Below are 19,851 nucleotides of genomic sequence, written 5' to 3' on the forward strand. Positions count from 1 at the left end.
GCAGAGCTCCCCTGGGAAAGCTGAACAGAAGGCAGCTTTGGAAAATAGTAACAGCTGCTGAAAAAGGACTGGAACTAACCCAGGGTCTTGAAATGAAATGAAAACACGGGTGGTAAGCTGTACTACTACACTCAGACTAATTAAGTGTTTTACGGCTACTGAAAAGAATGGTTGAGTTTCTAAGTAGTAGTTCAACCTCAGAATAGCTTTTTTTTCCTTCTTCTTTCTATTCTTATAGACAGGAAAGAAGCCTTACGTGCTAGGTCTGCTCTTCCCTTAAATGGTGAGGTAAATAGTCTCTGGCCAGCAGCAGAAACAAAATTATGGGAAAGAGACTGAATGTTTTCCTGAAGTGCAGCTCATTACGGTTAAATTACTGCCACTGAACATCTGCGGACGAGGCCACTTCTATAGGAAGGGGAACAATTCCCAAGAGGAAATTAATGAAGAGTGGGGATTGTTAGCCAGTAGAAATTAAGTGGTACCCACTGAGAGTTGCTGCTCACACAGGTGAGAGATGAGCTGGCTGGCTGGAGAAAGAGCTTTGTGCTACTACAGTCCTGTTCTCAAGGGTGCTGCAAGGCTAATGGTGTAAACCAGAGACCTGCGTCTTGACGTTGAGACAGAGCGTCCCTGGGCAGGCAGAGCTCACTTAACCATTGTATCCTGGCTCAAAGAGCTGTGGGAGAACTACACACGCTGAACTGAATCTGGTAACTCTTAAAGAATCTGAAAAAAGTGGATCACATGAAAATAAGCATTGCTTTTTGGGCACATAGTCAATAGCTCTGGCGTTTGGAGTTTGTGCCACTTACACCTTTAAGTCATTGTAAAAAAGAACAGTCCAGTAAGGAATTTGTTTCTAGTTAGCTGTTCTTTTTAACTACTGTTTCTGGTAAACAGATAACTATCACCATTACAAAAAAGTTCTAATATTAGTCTTTTACAGTAAAAAGCTGGAAGGCTGTAACTTTTTCATTCTTTCACCATGGGCTTTGACTGTCTCGGGTATCCCGTCTACTTATAAAATCCAATTGTATTACTCCGTATTCAGCTTGAAGAAAGACTTCCTTAATTTCCTCTTAAAGACCAATACTTTTCTTCCTCTAACATCTTCTCTCACCTGTGAATCTCCATGATTTCTTCAGCAATCATCCTCCCTATTTTACCTGCCCCAGCCCTTGTTCCACCTGGAATTCCAGGCACAGTAGGATGGGTCCTTTTTGGGCCACCTGAAATGAGTAAATACCTCAAGGTCAGATAAGAGCTTGCAAATGTCTTCCAAAAAACCTTTGTATTTAGGCATGTTTTGACAAGCTGTAGGACCTTCTGAGCTGTATTTATTTACAACTCCACCAACTGGTGAGCACCTGTGAATCTATGGAAAGCACTGACTTGCACTGAGTCTCTGGGACATCCCTCTGTGCCAGCAGGTACACAACACGTCCCGATTCTTGTCAGAATCTGGCTGTTCAAGCATTTGGTAGCACCTCTCATCCAGACTTGGTAAATACCTTGTCAGACCTGCTCTATTCTATGCCTGAATTCATGCATCTCCAAACATGTTTGTTCTTTGCTTTGTGTGAAGAACTTGCCAGCGCATATTCCATTCAATACGGGTACCGGCCAAGTTACCTGATGAACACAAATAAACCCCCATAGGTAACTGCAAGTATCTAAAAATGCAGGGAGAAGTGCGGTCTGAGCGGTTAGAAGCTCCACTGTTGTTACTTTAATGTCATTTGACACTTGCACCACATTTGAGAGGCAGTCGGGAAGGAGCCTGATCACATATTGAAAGGGCAAGAAAGCCTTTAGCATTGCTTACGCATAATGGGTAATTACCTTATTTTAGAAAGCTATTTAACAATGGCACCTCTCAGTATCTATGGCTCAGACCCATCAGGAGGTGAGAAGGTTCACCTAAAAGGTTATCGAATCCTTAGCAGAGCTAGAACCACTTGCAATTCAACTTCACTCAATTAAGTTTGTCTGGGGACAAGAACTGTTAGTATGACAAGGAAACATCTGGTTTCTTTTCCAAGGCTGTGCTGTGGCAAGAACAGGCTTACCCTATTACAGAACAGCTTGTGCTAGATCTTTTTTCCATTCTCAGAAGGCCGACACCACATTACTGCTGGTTCTCAACCTTCAATTACTAACCATCAAGCCTACATGGCAGCTCTTCTCCCCAACGTTGTCAGCTGCCCCGCGCTTTGCCACCCTTCCTCCTCCATGGCTGCACTTACTGAACCTCGTTTTTCAGAACAGAGAGAACCGAAAAGCCCAGCTTTGTGGAGTCTTCAACTGTTCTGCTAAGTGTATTGTGTACAACTGATGAAGTAATTCCAGACACGTGCAATATCCTTGGTCTACAGCTATGAAGGCACAGTGGCTAAAAGTAGTATCTAGTAAATAGGGTCTCTAAACACAATGGTTTCCAACTTTTTGGAACGGATCCCAGTATTATCACCATCTTGCATCCATGGGCTGTCACTGCATCCTTTTCTGCCTCGCTTCCTCCCCGCTCCAATAAAGCTTCATTATTAAATCAAGCTCTGCTCCACATTCTGCTGCACACTGCCCGTTAGAAAAGATGGTTCAGTGATCTGCAACATTCATAGCAACCCCACAGTGACTACCAGGGGTCAGCCTTTGTGTCTTGACAAAAAGTCAAATCAAGGGCAGGTGAGGGACAATAAGCCAAGTGGCTGAACTCTATTTATGATCCATCCACCCTCTGAGCAGTCACCTGCACTGACCACAGAACTTGAGTTCACTCCTGGACAAGGTACAAATAACACCACTCATGAAAGCAAACATCTCTCCTGTGCAGCACTCCTCCACAGTTTAGACTTCTTTCTTTTACCTTGCCCATTCGCTTCTCTTTGACCAGCTTATATCAAAGTTGCTATTTAAGTTCAACAGGGCAAGAACTGCATTAGCACTTTTTTGCCTTAAAACTTATTTTTCTTTAGGATATTAACAAATTCTCAAGGTGAGAGCGCAGCCAATTTGTGCATGCAAGACTAGCTGCTGACAAGGCCAATAATTTTTTCTCTGTTCAGGAGTTACCTTCTCCAGCCTGAAGCACACTGTCCATGCTGTGTGGAGAAGCCGCGAGCTGTGGAAAGGCTGCGTCTCCACTATCGAGTACGTTGGTGCTGTGGATTTCAAGAATTAGAACAGTCAGTGATAGAAAACACTGTGAAACCGTCACTGTGTCGGTGTGTCAGAATGGAACGCTTCGGGGTTTAACTGGGTTGTGAGTCACTATCACCCCCTGCACAAGCAGCACTCTGACTGACACCAAGGGCAGATAAACAACAGAAACAAACCACCGTGTTACAATTCAAGGTGTGCAATGCAGAACCCAAAGAGGTTCTCTCGTAAGGGAATTCCTCTACAGCAGCTATTCTACTGTGGCATCACTGCACCTGTACAGAACCCTCAGACAAAAATAAAAGGAGGGGGGAAAGTTCCTACAAAAGCAAAGAAATAAATCTCCTGCAAGGACTCGAACTTCAGGTTTCCCTAAAGAAAGAAAATACTTGTATTTCTGCTGACCTTAACAGACAGATATTAAACTACTGCAATTATTAAACAAATTCTCCTCTCCCCAGGTATATAGTTCCAGGTGTTATCCAGAGAAGACACCAATTGTCATATAGAATCATAGAATGTCCTGAGTTGGAAGGGACCCACAAGGATCACCGAGTCCAACTCCTGTCCCTGCACAGGACACCCCACAGTTCACACCATGTGTCTGAGTGCATTGTCCAGTCTCTTCTTGAATGCTGCAGTAGGTCAATTCGCATTTGAAAACAAGGCAACGTGCTCGGTATTTACACACCTCTGCTAAGGGAAAAATACTTACGAAACGACTGTATTTGTTGAGACAATGTATTCTACTTCTTTGGTCCAAGGGTTCATGAAACTGAACCAGCGACTCCGCAATGTAATAAAAGAGCCATCTTTTATTTTAAACTTGTAGCAGTTGGTTGTAATTTTTTCTCTGGTCTGCAAAACTAAACACAGAAAGCAAGGAAGCTTGTGTCAAACAGGCACCAGGACTACAGGAGCAGAGCCCTTAATCAGGGAAAACTCTGCTAATTCCTCCCTTCACCCCTGACGAAAAATGCTCTTTCTGCAGTCATCCCCCCTCACCAAACCTGAACCTCAAATATTCACTAAAAATTGAAGTCTACAATAATCACATTGTTTGGCATATGCATCACAATGTTCTTGACTAAAGGATTTGCAAGCAGAGAGATATCCAAGTATTTTCAAGGTTGTTTTGGGGTTTTTTTTCTTGATATACAATTGTTCCAAACATTTTTACAAAATTTCTGTATTGAAAATTTCTATATTGTCATACCTTGTCTATGACATTCTGCAAGATGTCCTATATCGTCTTGATGAAAATATTCATAACACGAAGTACCTAGAAGCTCCTGGGGTAAGTAGGCCAAAATGGCTGTTGCCCTTGGGGAAGAGAGGTACAGGGGTGGGGAGAGGGAAAGAGAGGAGGTATATTTTAATTTTGAGAATTTAAACCTGAATAAAGCTGCCTTATAGCAGCCATAAGGTAATACAAAGCTTTCTGCCATTGCAAAACAGACATGAAAGGTCCTTTATGCACCCACGGTGCTGCTGCTGCTGCACAGAGACCAAACTATAGCACAAGTGCTTCAGGAGCATTTGCTCCTCTAGTCAAATGCCTGAAGAGTGGCAAACACCCAAAAAAATCCCCCACCCACCCCACAAAACCCCACAATCATAAAAAAGGAAAGGTTAACAAACAGCATTTTCCTGATAAAGCACTAAAAGACCTACTGTGTGTCTCTGGTTTAAACTGGACAGGAGCAATAGCATGTAAAACAACCGTCTGTTTCATCCCAACCAGCCACAAAGTCAACTCGTTTTTGTGCCTCATCAGAAAACTTTAGACTCTAAAGCAAAATACACCTGTGATCCACAAGATGGGAAAGACGGGGATTCTGGATCCATGGCTCAGGCAGAGAGCCCAAGGAGCTGTTGGCAGGGAATGGAGGGGATCTCCAGAAACCAGTAACCCAAGCCTGAAATCAAGTTCCAGAGGAAAAGGCAAAGCGACGCTGCAGGTACAGGGCAGTGACCCATACAACAGCCAAACACAAGGTGGAAGGGCCATTCTTGACAAGGGAGATGCTATAGGGGCCGGTATCCTAAACACTCTGGAGAGCTGCAGGTTAAAACAAGATGACAAGAACTATTTCTTGAGTTAATGATTTAGAAGCTGTAAGAACTTTATCAGGATGAGTCACCTGACCCAGAACAGCAACATGAAAAATAATGGATCCCGGCAGGGGGACAAGGAAGAATTGGTGTCACCTCATACCAGGGTGCACACAACAGATGTCAGAGGGTATCTGGGGAGGGAGAGCATGTTACTGCTATTGTGGTGTGCAGAACACAGCCACCCTAGGAAATCATTCTAAGAGTTCCTGATGAAGGAAGAAACAGTTGAGAAAGAAAGGAAGCAGGACAAGCCATCCAGGAAGACCCTGGAATGCACATCATTTAGTACAGAAGACAGAAAGCACGGTCAGAATCCAACATGCAGCAGCCATAGGGAAACTGCTCAGGAACATCAGCATAGAGAGTAACGTGGGTGAACGACTCCAGGGTAAGAGACCGAGTTCCTCACTAGAAGAATGGAGAAGAACAAAACTAGTGAACTACAGGGAGCTTTGGTTTTGTATATTTCTTACCAGAAAATTTACTGAAGGAAAAATTACAGTTCTTGAAGAAATTGGTATTAAAGTCACAATTCCAAGCTATCTCAATGCAAATTAAATAGGATAAAGAACAAACCTAGGTAGATTACCTCTCTGCAGTTCCAAAAAATGCCCAAATGAAGTACTATAAAATGTAGAAATTAGTACGTATCAATACCTATGAATAAGAACAGCAGGAAAGGCATCGAAACACAAGCCCCATAGTATTTAAATGAAGGGCACTTTTGTATTTTCCCCAGACACACTAAGAGCGTTCAGCACCACTCAGGTGCCTTATGCCTGAAGTCCTCATTGACAGGGAGCTCTCAGACCTCAGCCTTGGAGAAGGCAACGTTACAAGTACTCACACAAGAGAAATTTTTTGGCTTTTGTCTTGTGAACCTTATCCCGGGACACTCAAACTGCTGACAGCTCCAAGGCCGTTCTGATGAATTATCTCTGAGAGGCCGTGGAGAACCACGAACCAGCAACACGTAGAATCTACCTTTCAAGAGGAAGAGCTGGGAACCAAGTCAACCCATTCCAGTATCTTTCCAAGGACTTCACTAACCACGCCTTTAAACAGCACGGCAGTGGTGGGAAACCTGACGTAGATGGGTAACAACCAATATGGGCATCAGTGAGCAACTTGTCAAACCTTTTACATTTACTTTCACAGCAGGATCACCAGGATTTTTGCAAAGGAGAAGCAGCACCAAATTACAGCAGATGGCAAAAGACTCAGTGAATTCAGTATCTGACCATATTCTATTAAGCAAGGAAGGAAATTGTTCTTGTCCTTCTTCAATTTCATCCTTTATTTACTTTTTTCCTTAGTTTGCTTCTCCGACTTAATAAGGCAGCTTTGAATTCTGAAACTGTAGATGATGCCATCTGCATATACAATAAACTTGATTTTACTGTCAGAGCCATTAAAAGTACTGAAGAAGTAAGAGATGGGATGGTTCACTGCAACCTGCTGTTCTGACAGCAAACTGTTAACTAGTTCTCCGACTGTGGTAGCCCAGCGAGTTAGTACCTAATCTACAGCAGTTCTTGTCTAGGGAACCGGGATCCATAAGGACAAAATGTTAGAGTCACAGAGAGTTTAAGAGGTGTTTCTTCCCTGGATTCCCTTGGACAAATGACAAAGGAACTGTGCAAGTCTATATGAACAAAAAAACCCAATGTAGAAATAAACTCGTAGTTCTCAACTTTCACAGGTGCCTAAATATTCTCCAGTGCAGGCAGAGATGCCAAGTTTAAGCCTACAGATGAGGCTTACTTTTAAAAAATTCCCTTTCAAGAAGCCCTTTGAAGTCATATACACATTCCAAGGTCTGTAAACAACAGCTGGACAACAATTAACTAAGAGCATGTGTGTTTAAATCCAACAGGTCAGCATTTTCTGAGTCTTACTGTTTTGGAAATACTTCAAGATTATCCATCGGTGGAATAAGTCTGATCTTTGGAAAATAAAACTAAGTTCATAAACTACCATACTTTGACATGACAGAATGGCACGATGTCTGAGCAAGGCTACACACACTCTCCCAGCTCCCAGAGTCATCACCAGCCTTTGTGCTGAAGAGCTATTCCAAAAAGCTTTCTATCAAATTCAAAGCAAAAAACCAAACAACTCAACAAAACAAACACCAAAAAATCCAAAACCCAACAACAAAAAACCCACAAACCAAAATCAAACCCACAACCACCCCACACTAAACCCCAAATTCCCAAAACCAATAAACCCAATGACTCCAGCCAGCCAGATAACACACACAAAATACACACGTCTCTTTACTACTTAAGAAAATTCAACCAATTTCCGTTGAAAATGATAAGAACTGGTCTTTTACATAATAAATGAACTTGATGTTTGAAAGAAGATCCCACACAGTTCTCAAGCCCCTTCCAAGAAGCAAAGCTTATGGAAATCTTTCTTTCTTGTAAGTATAAAAGATCACATACAGAAGTATTCGTTCAGCAGAATGTGTCCAAGTATATAGTTAAATAAATGTATATACTATTAAAACCTAATGCAGCTTGTGCAATAACTATACAGTGTTTGCAGAAGTTTTCAGATAATGAAGAGGTAATAATTAAAGGTCCAGTTTCAAAAATAGGACACCACATTCTTCTGAGGATAACATTTACATTCCCATAACAAATGGGCAGAAAGGACCCCTGGATTTTTCTGTTTAGTAAGCCATATTTTTGGAAGGGTTTTGTTTGTTTATTTTTAATTTAGTCAGTAATAATGAATAAATACAAGTAATAGCTTTGAGCTGGGTCTCAAAAACCAAAATAACTTGCAGCCAGGATTTAGTAAAACGCTGAAAAGAACAGTAATTTCTTTTTTCAATAGTACTTACACTGCTTTAAGCAAAGCTGTCAGTAAAGCACTGTTGGACAGTGACTTATGGTGGAAGTTATAACAAATATTCTTACCTCTGATCTACAAAAACAAATTTCCCATCTATTGCATGTCGAGAAACATATTCTGTAGGCTTCACCCTGATCTCCCCGTTGACTGGCTGTGGTACCACATGAGGATGCAGCCGTCCAATTGCAACAAGACAGCTTAAATTACAGCCCTCATTATCCGGTTCGTTATCTTCATCTAGTCCCATTTTCGTTGGCGGCCAGCTTTTTAAATATCCTGTACTATGAATAGTGCAAAAGCTTTTGCGGTCTGCTGTAAAAAAGAAAACCCAACAAAAACAATTAGGTCATGGATATTGGGTGAACTTCATCTCAGTTCCGCTAATAATGCATCTCCGTTCCGCTAATAATGCACCTCCTTTCTTATCCAGCAAAATTGGGATACTGTTCACTGAGGGATTTTTCAGCACTCCTGCTTCAATGCGGCTGATCTGAGATAATAAATAATTTATCTCTGCAAAACCATTATTTATAGCGAGACACCACATAGTTCAGACCAAAGTCACTTTTGACAATCTATTAGTAGAAATTGCATCACGTTTATTATTTCAGCAGAGGGTGCAAATAATCTAAAGGTTTGAAGAAACTGGTATATTAATAAATAAGGTGCCTTTTTCAACTTGGTATGAGGCTCCTACAAAAACCAGGAACAGTTTGTTTGGCAGAACAGACACCGTTTGGGGTGTACAGAGGATAGTTGTGTGTAGGGGTGAGGATGAAGATTGACAGTGGGGAGTGGTACAGTCAGTATCTGAAAGGAGAGCTCGTATTCCTCAGTGCTGAGCAGGCCTTACAAGGAAGGAGACTGACAGAGAGGCAGAGTAGAAGGCTCAGGCCTAACTGCACAAGCTGGCTTGCTCAGGGGCGAGCACTAAAGCATGAGCCAAGGTTGAAGCGGAGTCTGAACCCAGCAGAAAGGACTTGCAGCAGCTGTCACATCCAGAGACAAAACACTGAAATTGCCTTCTGTTCTCTAGTTGACACTTCCTGCTAACTCATACCAAATGTATTATCCAAAGTACTCAAAGAGGAAACTTTCAAATTTGGACTAAATATATTCCAACATGTCTAGAATAATACCCTGCAGAGGAAAAAATATTACCAACTTTGATAATGTTATGGCCAAATACGTCTGGTGTAGAAATGCTGTGTTTCCAGTACTCAAAATGCACCAAAAGCACAAATGAACTCAAAATAAACTCATTTTTTAAGTTGGATATCCATGCACATATCACTTGACAAATATGGAGCAGAGAAGTAGAATGGGTAACAAGCTCCCTTTTGTTGGAGACATCAGCTTGGAGGTCAAGCCTGAATGTGATATGATCAGTGTCTGAAGGAGATTCAGTAACCACACCAGAACTGTCAGCACAACCTGCCTGCAAAAATTTCAAGCAAGCAGGGAGGAGAATTTGGCTTTATCTGCTAATACAGCATCCAACAGCTACTGTTGGGCTGGGTGTGGGGAAGAAGCATGAGGAAGTAACAGACTTAGACATAGTTCAATATCTTAATAAGAAACATTGACAGCGTTCAATAAATGTAAAAAAAATAAACACGGCAAAAGAGCAATTGTATAAAAATAAGCCTGACAGCCATTACATTCAGTAATAAAATGTGTAATTGTTACCTTTCTTCTTTGAACAGGTTGAAGGAAAATCCTTGTCTTCTACTTTCACTGAAGGTCTATTGCACTTCATCCTACAAAAGAAGGACCGTCTTGCTCCAGAACACAGTCGCGATGGCCCAGGTGTTATATCCGTTTTAACTGGGAGTCCAGCTGTAGCAAACAGAGGAAGTGAGGAAGCCTTCTTGTCAGGTAAAAACATAACCATACAAATGATTACATCCTACAGCCCAACTGTACGATGTTTCAACTTTGCTGGGACTTGCACAGAAGTCCTTTTATATCCTTCTTCAGAAGCAGAAGTCCTGTTTTGGAGATTTTCATGTAAGTGAATATGTGCAGGACTCAACTGACCATATCAACATTAGAATTTCTGATTACACTTTCTAGCGTGAAAACATTGACGCAAGCTTGAGAACACAGGGTTCTAAATCCAAAGATAAGCAAAAGACACAAGTTTTGTAATAAATGTTGTGATTTCTTTGAACACTAATCAACTGATTAAAATAGAGATTATTTACTAACCAGAGCAGTACTTCCTACATAAAGTCACTCCATAGGCCTTTGGACTGGAAGACTTTTCTATCTCACACCTACCAGAGAGCACCTATGCATGTACAGCCCCATGCCATGCCAGGTCCATCTCAAATGGTGTGTTCCTAAACACCACTGTTGTTCTGATAGAAGGAGGAAAAAAGGTAGCAGTGACCTACACAGGGACTGCAAATCCCCAGGACCTCCAGTTATGTGTAAGAAGTCTCTAGCCTCAAAGAAGTAAGTGCATAGGAACATGCCCTGACCATAAGTCCTGACCTTTATCATGTTCTTACAAGAGATTCTTAAGATTCTTTTCTGTGGAATGTAACCAGAGAAACACGGTACTAAAACACAGGTCAGCTCTGGGAGCCAACAGCAGAGTGCTGCTACAGTCAGAGCTCCAGGAAAATGCTGGGTGTGCCTCAGGAGCACAGGTATCAGCAACACCAGGAGCTCCAGGCAACTGTGCTCCAAGAGCTGATGGAGGATTTAAATCACAGAGCAGCTTTTCCGCAGCTTGCCATCCAAGCATTTCTGTACACGGATATGTATAAACAAACAGCTGTAAACATGTACAAAAAGTTCTAGGGCTCTGCAGGCTTTTTACATAAAGAGGAAAACAACAGTGCGGATGTTTTAGTGTGAAGTGTGGCTTCCTTAAAAGTAGAATCGAGTGAGGTCACCCCAAGGAGGTCAGCCTGTCCTGCACCACACGCACTCCAAACTGCTATTCAGCAATGAGAGTACAAGCTGTGTCTGAGTCACTCATGCCAACATAAAAATAAATACATACATACTAGTACTCTTTAAGAATATGAGTTCTTGAAATTCTACCCATCAGTCTATCATAGCAGATGGGAAGACTGTAATTCATAGTATTTATTTTTCCCCTAACTTTGTCAGAGGCATACCAAAAAAAATGGAGCTAGCACTGGGTCTACATACTTGAGAACCAGACAAAACCAGGAGCCAGAAAAGCTTCGGTTGGTCCAGCTGGAGCCTTTAGGCTCATCTCACAGCTTCAGGTTTGGAAGTTGAACTGGTGGCTTCTTTGGGATGAGCTCCTACAGGTTTCTGGTCCTGACACGCATAAGATGTAATGATCTGGAAATCTGCAGTTGTAAGATACCACCTTCTACTTAAGCAATGCAGATGCCTTTTCTGAGAGTGAATTAAACACCCACTCACCTCAAAAGTGGCACAGATACAGAACTACTTTAAAATACCAGAGTGCAATCAAACTAAAAGGCATAGTAGGAGATGATTCTAAGGACCAGGTTAAAAACCTTATAAGAGAAAGGTTAAGTCATCAACAGAAGTGGCAATAAGCAATAAAAAAAATAAAAATAATCCTCTATCTTAGAATCAGAATAATTTTGGTTGGAAGAGACCCTCAGGATCACTGAGTCCAACCATAACCTAACCTAACTCTAGCACTAAATGGTGTCCCTAAGAACCTCATCTAAAAGCCTTTTAAACCCCTCCAGGGATGGTGACTCCACCATTTCCCTGGGCAGACTGTTCCAACGCCCGACAACCCTTTCCATGAATAATTTTTTCCTGATATCCAATCTAACCCCCCCCTGCTGCAACTTGAGGTCATTTCCTCTTGTCCAATCATTTGCTGCTGGCGAGAAGAGACCAACACCTCTTGACTGACAGCCAGGGATAATCAAAATAATATTGAGTGTGTTCTGATCATTGAGAGTGACAGATTAGAAGAAAAGTTTCATATGTTTTAATGGAAAAATCAAACCTTTAACATCTGGAAAAAGAGAGGACACGTCACAGGTGAAGCCAGTTAAACTAATGCATCTATGCTGCAGTGCAAGCCAAAGCTCCTAGCTTCTACATTCAGGAATCTGGTTCACACTTTTTAATTTGTTTTCAAGCTCAAACTTCCTTGGCACGACACACAATCTAAACAGCACCCCACACAATCTAAACAGCACCCCACATACGTCCTTTTGACATTAGGCAAATATTCAGAAGCACTGAATCTGGTTTCATGACACGGTTTTTCAAACAGTGGTCATACTTACTTTTGGCATCTATAAGCCTTTCTCGTGGCGCAGTGTCAGAAGAAGAGAGCTGCTCCTTCACTTTGGCAATGTCTTTAGGATGAAGGTAATCGAATAAACTTTGACCGATCAAATCATTCTGTAAAGATGGAAAATTTAATCAAAAATTAAAATACTTGTTCAGTAGATTTGCCCAGTTTTAGCATCCATTATAAACAATCCTTTTACAGAATCACAGAATGTTAGGGATTGGAAGGGACCTCAAAAGATCATCTAGTCCAATCTCCCTGCTGTCTAACCAAGGAGCATCAAACATCTGAGATCCATGATTTAATGGAAGGTATGTTTTCTCTGTATATTTTGAAGTTATGACTACATTACATAGTAATTTATTTCACTATTTTCACGAAGAGTTTTCCAGAAACAACATGCTCAATTCACCACCAACAAATACTCTCGTGTCTCTCCAGTCCTACTTCATATGCTACAGACGTGAAGGAAAAAATCACAATGGCAAATAATCCCTTTCAATATTTACATGATGAGTAGGTATTTAGTATAGATCTAACTAAAGGCTGGCTGATGGAAACTTCTGAGGGTAATACAGTTTTTAAATTTGGTACGAAGGGCAGATGATGGAAAGAATGAAGAATATTATTTACACAATACATGGGGCAAGTTAAGCCTCATGTTAAGCATATAATAAAAACCTGGCTTCGGTATAATTGCCGCCAAGATTCCATTAGTAGAGTATGCCAGCAAAGCCAGAACAGACAGAAAGGAAACTAAGTTGAAAAATTCACGTGAAGCTTTGGAAGAACCTCTGACTGACTTCTTAATATTTGCTTAGACTCGCAATTAGATGATGCTTTAACGAGCCTGAGGGTAAATCCCCAATCAGAATGCATCAGTCAGTGACGTAAAAGTTAGTTCCTTTTCACTTCCTTAGCCTGAATGGAAACCAGAAGCAATACATGACATGGCACAGAAAAGCCCCTTTTTCTTTTGCAACAAATCTCAGCTTTCAAGACAGATTTCATATAAATACCCCTCCATATAAGCACATAATCATAAAGAAGCTTTCCAATCTTTTCAGGCCTAACATGACTTAAAATGGAAAAGAATACCTGACTGTAGTTGAGGATCTTGAAGACAGATTCTGAAACAAACAGTATCTTCCCTCTGTCACAGCCCACAACAAAAAGAAATCCATCTGCTGCCTAATTAGCGGAAAAAAATAAAGTTACACATCCTCATTGCATCATTATAATATTTGAAAACACTTTGTATATAGTAGAATTTCTATACTAGGAGAGCTGTCTTAACATTTAGAAATAACTGAGTCAACAGGCAAGATGTGAAATTACAATAAAGGTTTTTTTGCATCTGCAAACATTTTTGGCATCACTCTGGGCATCATGCCCAGAATCTAAAATCACTTTTATGGGAAGAAAGAATCCATGTCTTGTCCAATAATATTATGAGTATGTTTAATAATGCCTTCAAATTAAAATATTCTTTTAAACGTACTTATTCCATGGTTCCTCTTTTAGAATCCAAACATAACCTGGATATTTATTTCTGTGCCTGTAGGCAAGTAATTCCCATTTGAATACTACTCTTTTTCTGTCACATACAAGCATGCAGGATTAGGCCCTAATTTTATAGCTTTCGAGTCACAACGCTGCAGAAATTAAACTCTGCATATGCTGCATCTGGACACTGTGGTGCTTTACAAATTACACAAGCTACTGGAGGAGCTTAACTGTTGAGAAGTGATATATATTTTCTGTGCTACAAAAGCAGTGTACAGCAAGCGGCCAAACATACTAAGTCATGTTACATCAGTGACCTCAAAAAAGCTGTTTGCTACATCAGGGCATACTGAAAATCATGTTGATGTAGCCCATGGCAGAAAGTCTATAAGAAAACAATTGATGTCATTCAGAACCATTCCATGAAATAACTAAAGATTCTGATGGTTACCATCAAAAATGTCAGATTTTCCTCAGATCTCCCTCTTAAATCATATGCACTTAAATTAGGAGACGCTAGTTACCGCTGAAACCCATTGACTTTACGCAGTAGTCTTGCAGATTTCTACATGATCTTCCATAACCAGAACATTCTTAAGCTGATATACAAGGCAGAAAAATGCTGGTGTTTTGCTTTGAGACAGTTACCTTCACAGCCATTAATATCTCTTAATTAAAAACTGAAACATACCCTGAGAATGAGATGTTTTAATTCATCATCTGATAGAAAAGCAGGCTTATAGTTTGCTTCTGTATATGGGTTTGTAGCACCTAAAGAAAACAAACAAACAATCCCCATATCACAAACTTAACAATACACACTCAAATGAGCAATTTTCCTTTGGCTCCTTGTTATACTGTTATTCACTGCAGGTGTTCATTAAAATGGAAGTTGCATTTGAGTTTTGTTTTACTAGCAACATGAGCTCTGTTGGTATTAACTCATAAAGGATTAATCCTTTTTGCTAAAACACACATACTGCATTATGTAGTAATACAAAGTAAATGCCTTCTGAGATATAAAAGTGCTCCTCTACATATTTTTTAACCCAAGTGATGTGCTTGATTTACAGTGTATTCTCAGAATTAGAAATGAAAAATAAGAGATTAAAGAATAAAAAACTTCAAACTATTTATTCTCTTTATAACTCAGTAGAACATGACAAGGTCATGTATAATGAACAGATTGTCAGTTAGGAACTTAAAAATCAGTTCTCTCATTCCATGCCAAAGACAAAAGCCAACATTACAATGACATCATCTCACAATGCCAAAAGCCCCAAATCAGCAACAAATGAGGTAGATATTTATTAAAGGGTAATTCTTCTCATTCTATTCCCTTCATAAAGACAAAAGAAAGTCAAATTAGTAACCACTGAAGTGCTGTGAAGCACTAACCTAATCAAACGGCGGTGGCAGAAAAAGTTAAACCTTTCAGAAGTGCTGGGATAAATACGATCGGAAGACACCAGGTCTCCTAGAAACCAGACCAGTGGCTTTCTTTAAATTATATGCATTGCTGTCTTTTCTCAGGGACATATTTCCTGAAGGCTTAAGCTTTCACCATCATCACAGATTGCACTGATTCACTCTTATATGAAGCTGTAGGACATACAGAAATTGGTAACAACCCCAACTCTTCCAAACTCACGTGTTTCCCTTCAGGTGCTTATAACAGAAACTGGCTGAAAAGCCTAAAACTGAATGTTCAAAGTAGTCTTCACTCTTTCACACCAAGCTAACGGTATGAACACAAACCCTCCTGTAGGAATATCACCTACATCTAAAATCTAACTTCTCTGTCTGGCCAGTTTTGCTGCCAGCCCAAGAGCACCGCTCAGTGCTACACGAGGCTCAACTCTGCGCTGCCACTTCAGCCCTTTGTGTCCCCCCCACCTCAGCTGCCACTTGAGCCCTTTGTCCCACCCGGTGCCTCAGCTGCCTGGCTTTTGTTGAATCTAGCGATGCTGATCCATCAGGTCAGAGGATCACCCACAAATTTCCAAGTCGGATCAGGATATTGGACCACGAACCAGTAAGCTGTAAATTAATGTGCAGCATCAAATGCTAAGAAAAGAGGAGAAATCCTCCCTAAATGTATTAACTTACTCTTTTTTGGTAAAAGGGCAAGAAAACGTATGGCTTTGGGGAAACCCAATTTTATCAACCTCCTCCAGTCCCTTCCTGTCCCTCAACTCACCACGTAAGGTTTTCATGTGCTGCACAGCCATTCTCAACACCGTCAGTTTATCCAGCTTCCGAGACATCGCGTTGCACGTTGGTACCAAAGACGCCAGTTCATCTATAAAACTGTTCATTTTATCTCTACGTCTCTTTTCAATTTGACTGTGAGCCTCCCTAAACAAGTAAGGTGGGGAGGAAAAACAGAAAAGCATGAGAAAATAAACCATATTTAAAAAAAAATCTCTAAATGCAGTATAACAAAACCACAAAAACAACCTCCTCCTGATAATTAAGTTACCCTCTTATCCTCGTGAAAAGGACATGCACATCCAGAATTCTTCAAACATTTTATGTTCACTATTTGGGTAACTGTTATAAACAACAGGCAAGGCTGCAGCGCAGAGCTCTAATTTACAAGAATACACATTTAATGTTTGCCATACAGTGCACTGAATCCTCAGTTATGACACAATGCACTGAACAAAAGAAAATCATCTAGAGATTTCGGCTGCCATACAACACTTTTGTTCTTACCATGTATACTGCAACATAACTGGAATCATGATGGTCGGAGATAAGCAAATGCCAGTGTAGATAAATATGAAATAAAGCATTCAATAAAGAATTTTTAATTAGTATGCTATATGAATGTGCTAAATAGTTAAAACTACCTTTTGCTGTGGCCAATATAAGTCTTCTACTCATCCTATAGCTTTCCAGTTTCCAAAGTATTTGAGATCTCTCTGAACTAAACTCTTCCTAATCAAGAAAAATGATCATAACCTCTAAATAATTTAATTTTTGTTTTATATTGTGCCATATTGAAGAGTCACTGTTAACATTTTTACAACCCACTGTTGTTTGAGAGAAATAAGATTAGGAATGTAACATTACCAGAAACACATAGACAATTTCAATGTTAATATTAACAGAAGTGACTAAAACCAAGTTACCTAACAAATTAGAATTTTCACAAAACTACATGCAGTTTATACATGAAAAATGTTAACAGTGCAAAGATAGGGAAAAATAAGAGAAGGCCAAAGGTAGAAAATAAGAAACACATGCAAATATTTCACATATGGCAAAAGGCAAGAGAGAATTCTTTTCAATGTACTTGTTTAGAGTACTACCTTGCATTTTTTATTCTGCCTTGTTGGTCTGTATACTCCAATCTGTTGAGAAATGATACCACAAAGTTACAGTTGAAAACACTAAAACCAATTATTTTAATACATCTTACATACCAACTGATCCTAATTAAAATCAATTTTAAAAAAAATTGAATATTTATTTAACCTTTCTTCAGAAAATATCATTATTTTTAATATTGTGGCTTCAAGTGTTGGGTTTCTTTGTCTGTTTTATTTTGTTCAACAACCTTAAGCCTTTGTCCCAGCAAAGAAATAACGTGGGACACCTGACCACAGTGACACTGAAACCAGGTATCTACACACAGGGTCCTACGTCAGTACTGTGGAGCTATCATAACATTTTGGTGACTCTATGAACAGTACCTTCCATGTTGGTCATCTTTATCTGTATCCATACCTTCCCTGCAGAAACAGAATAAAGCAACATATTACAAAAATCAAACAGGATCAGGAATACTGTTATCAAACTATCATAGAATTAGAATAAAGCATTTCTGTCATCTTTAAGTCACAAATACAAAAATAAGAATATAAAAATGAGAACCTGCAAGGACTAAAGGAGCTGTGTGTTTTTTATAATACTAAAACATTTTCTTAGATGAGTTGTGTCTCCTCCGGAGCTAACAAAATGGCACAGTTTGATGTGTTTGACAGTAAAACATGCTGCAGTTCAAAGATATCATCTGTTATAAAAATGTGTTTCAGTTAACTAGAGGGAAAAAAAGGACATACCAAAGCAGATATTTTTCATGCCTTCATCAGAAATAGGACTACCAACTTGCATTTACTACAGTTAAAAGTTGGACCAGAGGCAGCCTAGCATAAAGCTCATAAATTGCCCTCCATCACTTTGTGCAGATGTCTGGTGTTGTACACGTGAGCTCGCCCTACGGCAGCTGATGCTGGGATAGGAGATGGTATAATAATAATAATCTACACCAAGGAAACACTGGGAACTGCCAAATGCACAGACAGGACGGGAGACCGTATGAAGCTAACCTGGCATGTTTTAAATGAGTCCAGCTTTCAGTGTAGATACATGGCTTACTTTTGTCTCAACATGAAAACAAAACATTAAGGAAGGAGGCATGAGGACTAAAACCAAAAAAGGGTCCCCCTTATTACATTATAATATCGTGACCATATGTCCAGAAAGAAGTAGGAGAACAAAGCTTAAGTTTTCATAGCCATATCCATTACAAAAAACAAGTTGAATGCCTAAGACTACAGCACTCGCACACAAAAGAATGAGGAAGAGAACATTTTGATATATATAAATCTGTACAAGTGTGCTTAAATGGACACTCTTAAGCTTTGCTTATTATGTTTTAAATTTAAGTAAAGTGGGAGGAAAGGCAAGGAAAAACACCAAGCACCTTTTTAAAGTGAAACTGATTATTAAAAATATTTATACTTACTCAAAAGGAAAGCCATCAAGTCTGAAAAGAAAGAGAAATAAAGTACACGATACATAGGAAATAAGAATAGAGTCTTATATTTTCCGTTGATATTCTCAAGCTAATTTAGATTCTATTCGAAATGAAAAGCACAATGAAAACAAGACAATAGCAGTGAACATATTCTGAGACAAGCTTGTTGAAATTAATCTACTTTCTGAAAGAATAATTCTGCTTTTCAAGAAAAGAGAATAATTCATTACACTTAATGTGAAAAACTAGTAAAACAGCTAACCTAAACTATGTTATGCAAACCACTGAGATCTCGTTTCATCTTCAGAAATGAAAGATCTGTGCTTTATGCGTGTTGCCCTTGTGTTTAGATAAATGGGGTTTCAGAGCATTTTAAGGCCAGAAATAATAATTTTTAAAAAAGCATCCCAAGTTTCTCAGTTTTGGATTCTGCCCAGCAGGACAGATAAGCATCATCTTCTCATCAGTACTAAAGTCCTGGTTCTGAAATTTATGTAGACTTTATCATAACATAAGGAAATTAAACAGAAATTCTCCATGCAAGCTGACTGCTGGCATCGCTTCAGGACTGTAAAGTGATCTGAAATACCACTGAGCTGTAACATGGTAAGAGGCTACGTTTTATAAAAGCATTAGGAAAACCTTGTCAGATGAGCCATTAACATACTAGTTATTCCTGTTCAACATTGGACATCAGCCTTCTGAAAAATAAGCATGGTAGTCTTCCATATATTATTCATGGCACTTTCAAATAAATTCTCTTAAAATTAGCTTTTAAAAGAAGCTGGAACAATGCTAAATGTTTTCTTCGTCTCTGAAACTGCACATTTGTGTTCCTGTCTTAGTCAATGGCTCAAAGCACTTGTGATGCTCCCAAAGCCACAGTGGGCAGGTCTAGAACAGGGCTTAGGAACGAGGCACCACTTTGCCACTTATGATGCCACCTTCAGCTACAGGATGCTTGTTGTGACCAAATTCGTTTTACCCTCAGAAAAACCCAGAAGGCAAAATCTAAAAAGAGGTACAAAGTTAGTTGCAAATGCTTCAGGGCAGTTTGTTTTCTTAGCACGGATTATTTCAACTGAAAACAACACTCCCAAGAAATAAACTCTTTATAGACCTGCGCATGAAGTCTTGGATTGAAACATTTGACTAAAAC

General features: G+C 39.8%; 1 protein-coding gene across 4 annotated transcripts in view; it reads right to left on the reverse strand.

The window, feature by feature from the left end:
* BMAL1 (basic helix-loop-helix ARNT like 1) overlaps positions 1–19,851 on the reverse strand; it is a 55,333-nt gene that overhangs the window by 3,622 nt on the left and 31,860 nt on the right. For 3 of the 4 annotated variants that reach the window (XM_065838746.2, XM_065838745.2, XM_065838748.2), the window contains exons 4-16: positions 18,681–18,701; positions 17,626–17,664; positions 17,242–17,283; positions 16,125–16,282; positions 14,616–14,695; positions 13,517–13,609; positions 12,411–12,528; positions 9,835–9,984; positions 8,211–8,457; positions 4,379–4,485; positions 3,878–4,028; positions 3,076–3,164; positions 1,124–1,232 (exon numbers count right to left, since the gene is read on the reverse strand). In XM_065838746.2, the coding sequence (XP_065694818.1) occupies positions 1,124–1,232; positions 3,076–3,164; positions 3,878–4,028; positions 4,379–4,485; positions 8,211–8,457; positions 9,835–9,984; positions 12,411–12,528; positions 13,517–13,609; positions 14,616–14,695; positions 16,125–16,282; positions 17,242–17,283; positions 17,626–17,664; positions 18,681–18,701 (1,404 nt within the window). The remainder of the gene's footprint in view (positions 1–1,123; positions 1,233–3,075; positions 3,165–3,877; positions 4,029–4,378; positions 4,486–8,210; positions 8,458–9,834; positions 9,985–12,410; positions 12,529–13,516; positions 13,610–14,615; positions 14,696–16,124; positions 16,283–17,241; positions 17,284–17,625; positions 17,665–18,680; positions 18,702–19,851) is intronic. The other variant, XM_065838750.2, reaches the window with a different exon arrangement.

Source organism: Patagioenas fasciata, chromosome 5, assembly GCF_037038585.1.
Source record: "Patagioenas fasciata isolate bPatFas1 chromosome 5, bPatFas1.hap1, whole genome shotgun sequence".
NCBI classification, from domain to species: Eukaryota; Metazoa; Chordata; class Aves; order Columbiformes; family Columbidae; genus Patagioenas; species Patagioenas fasciata.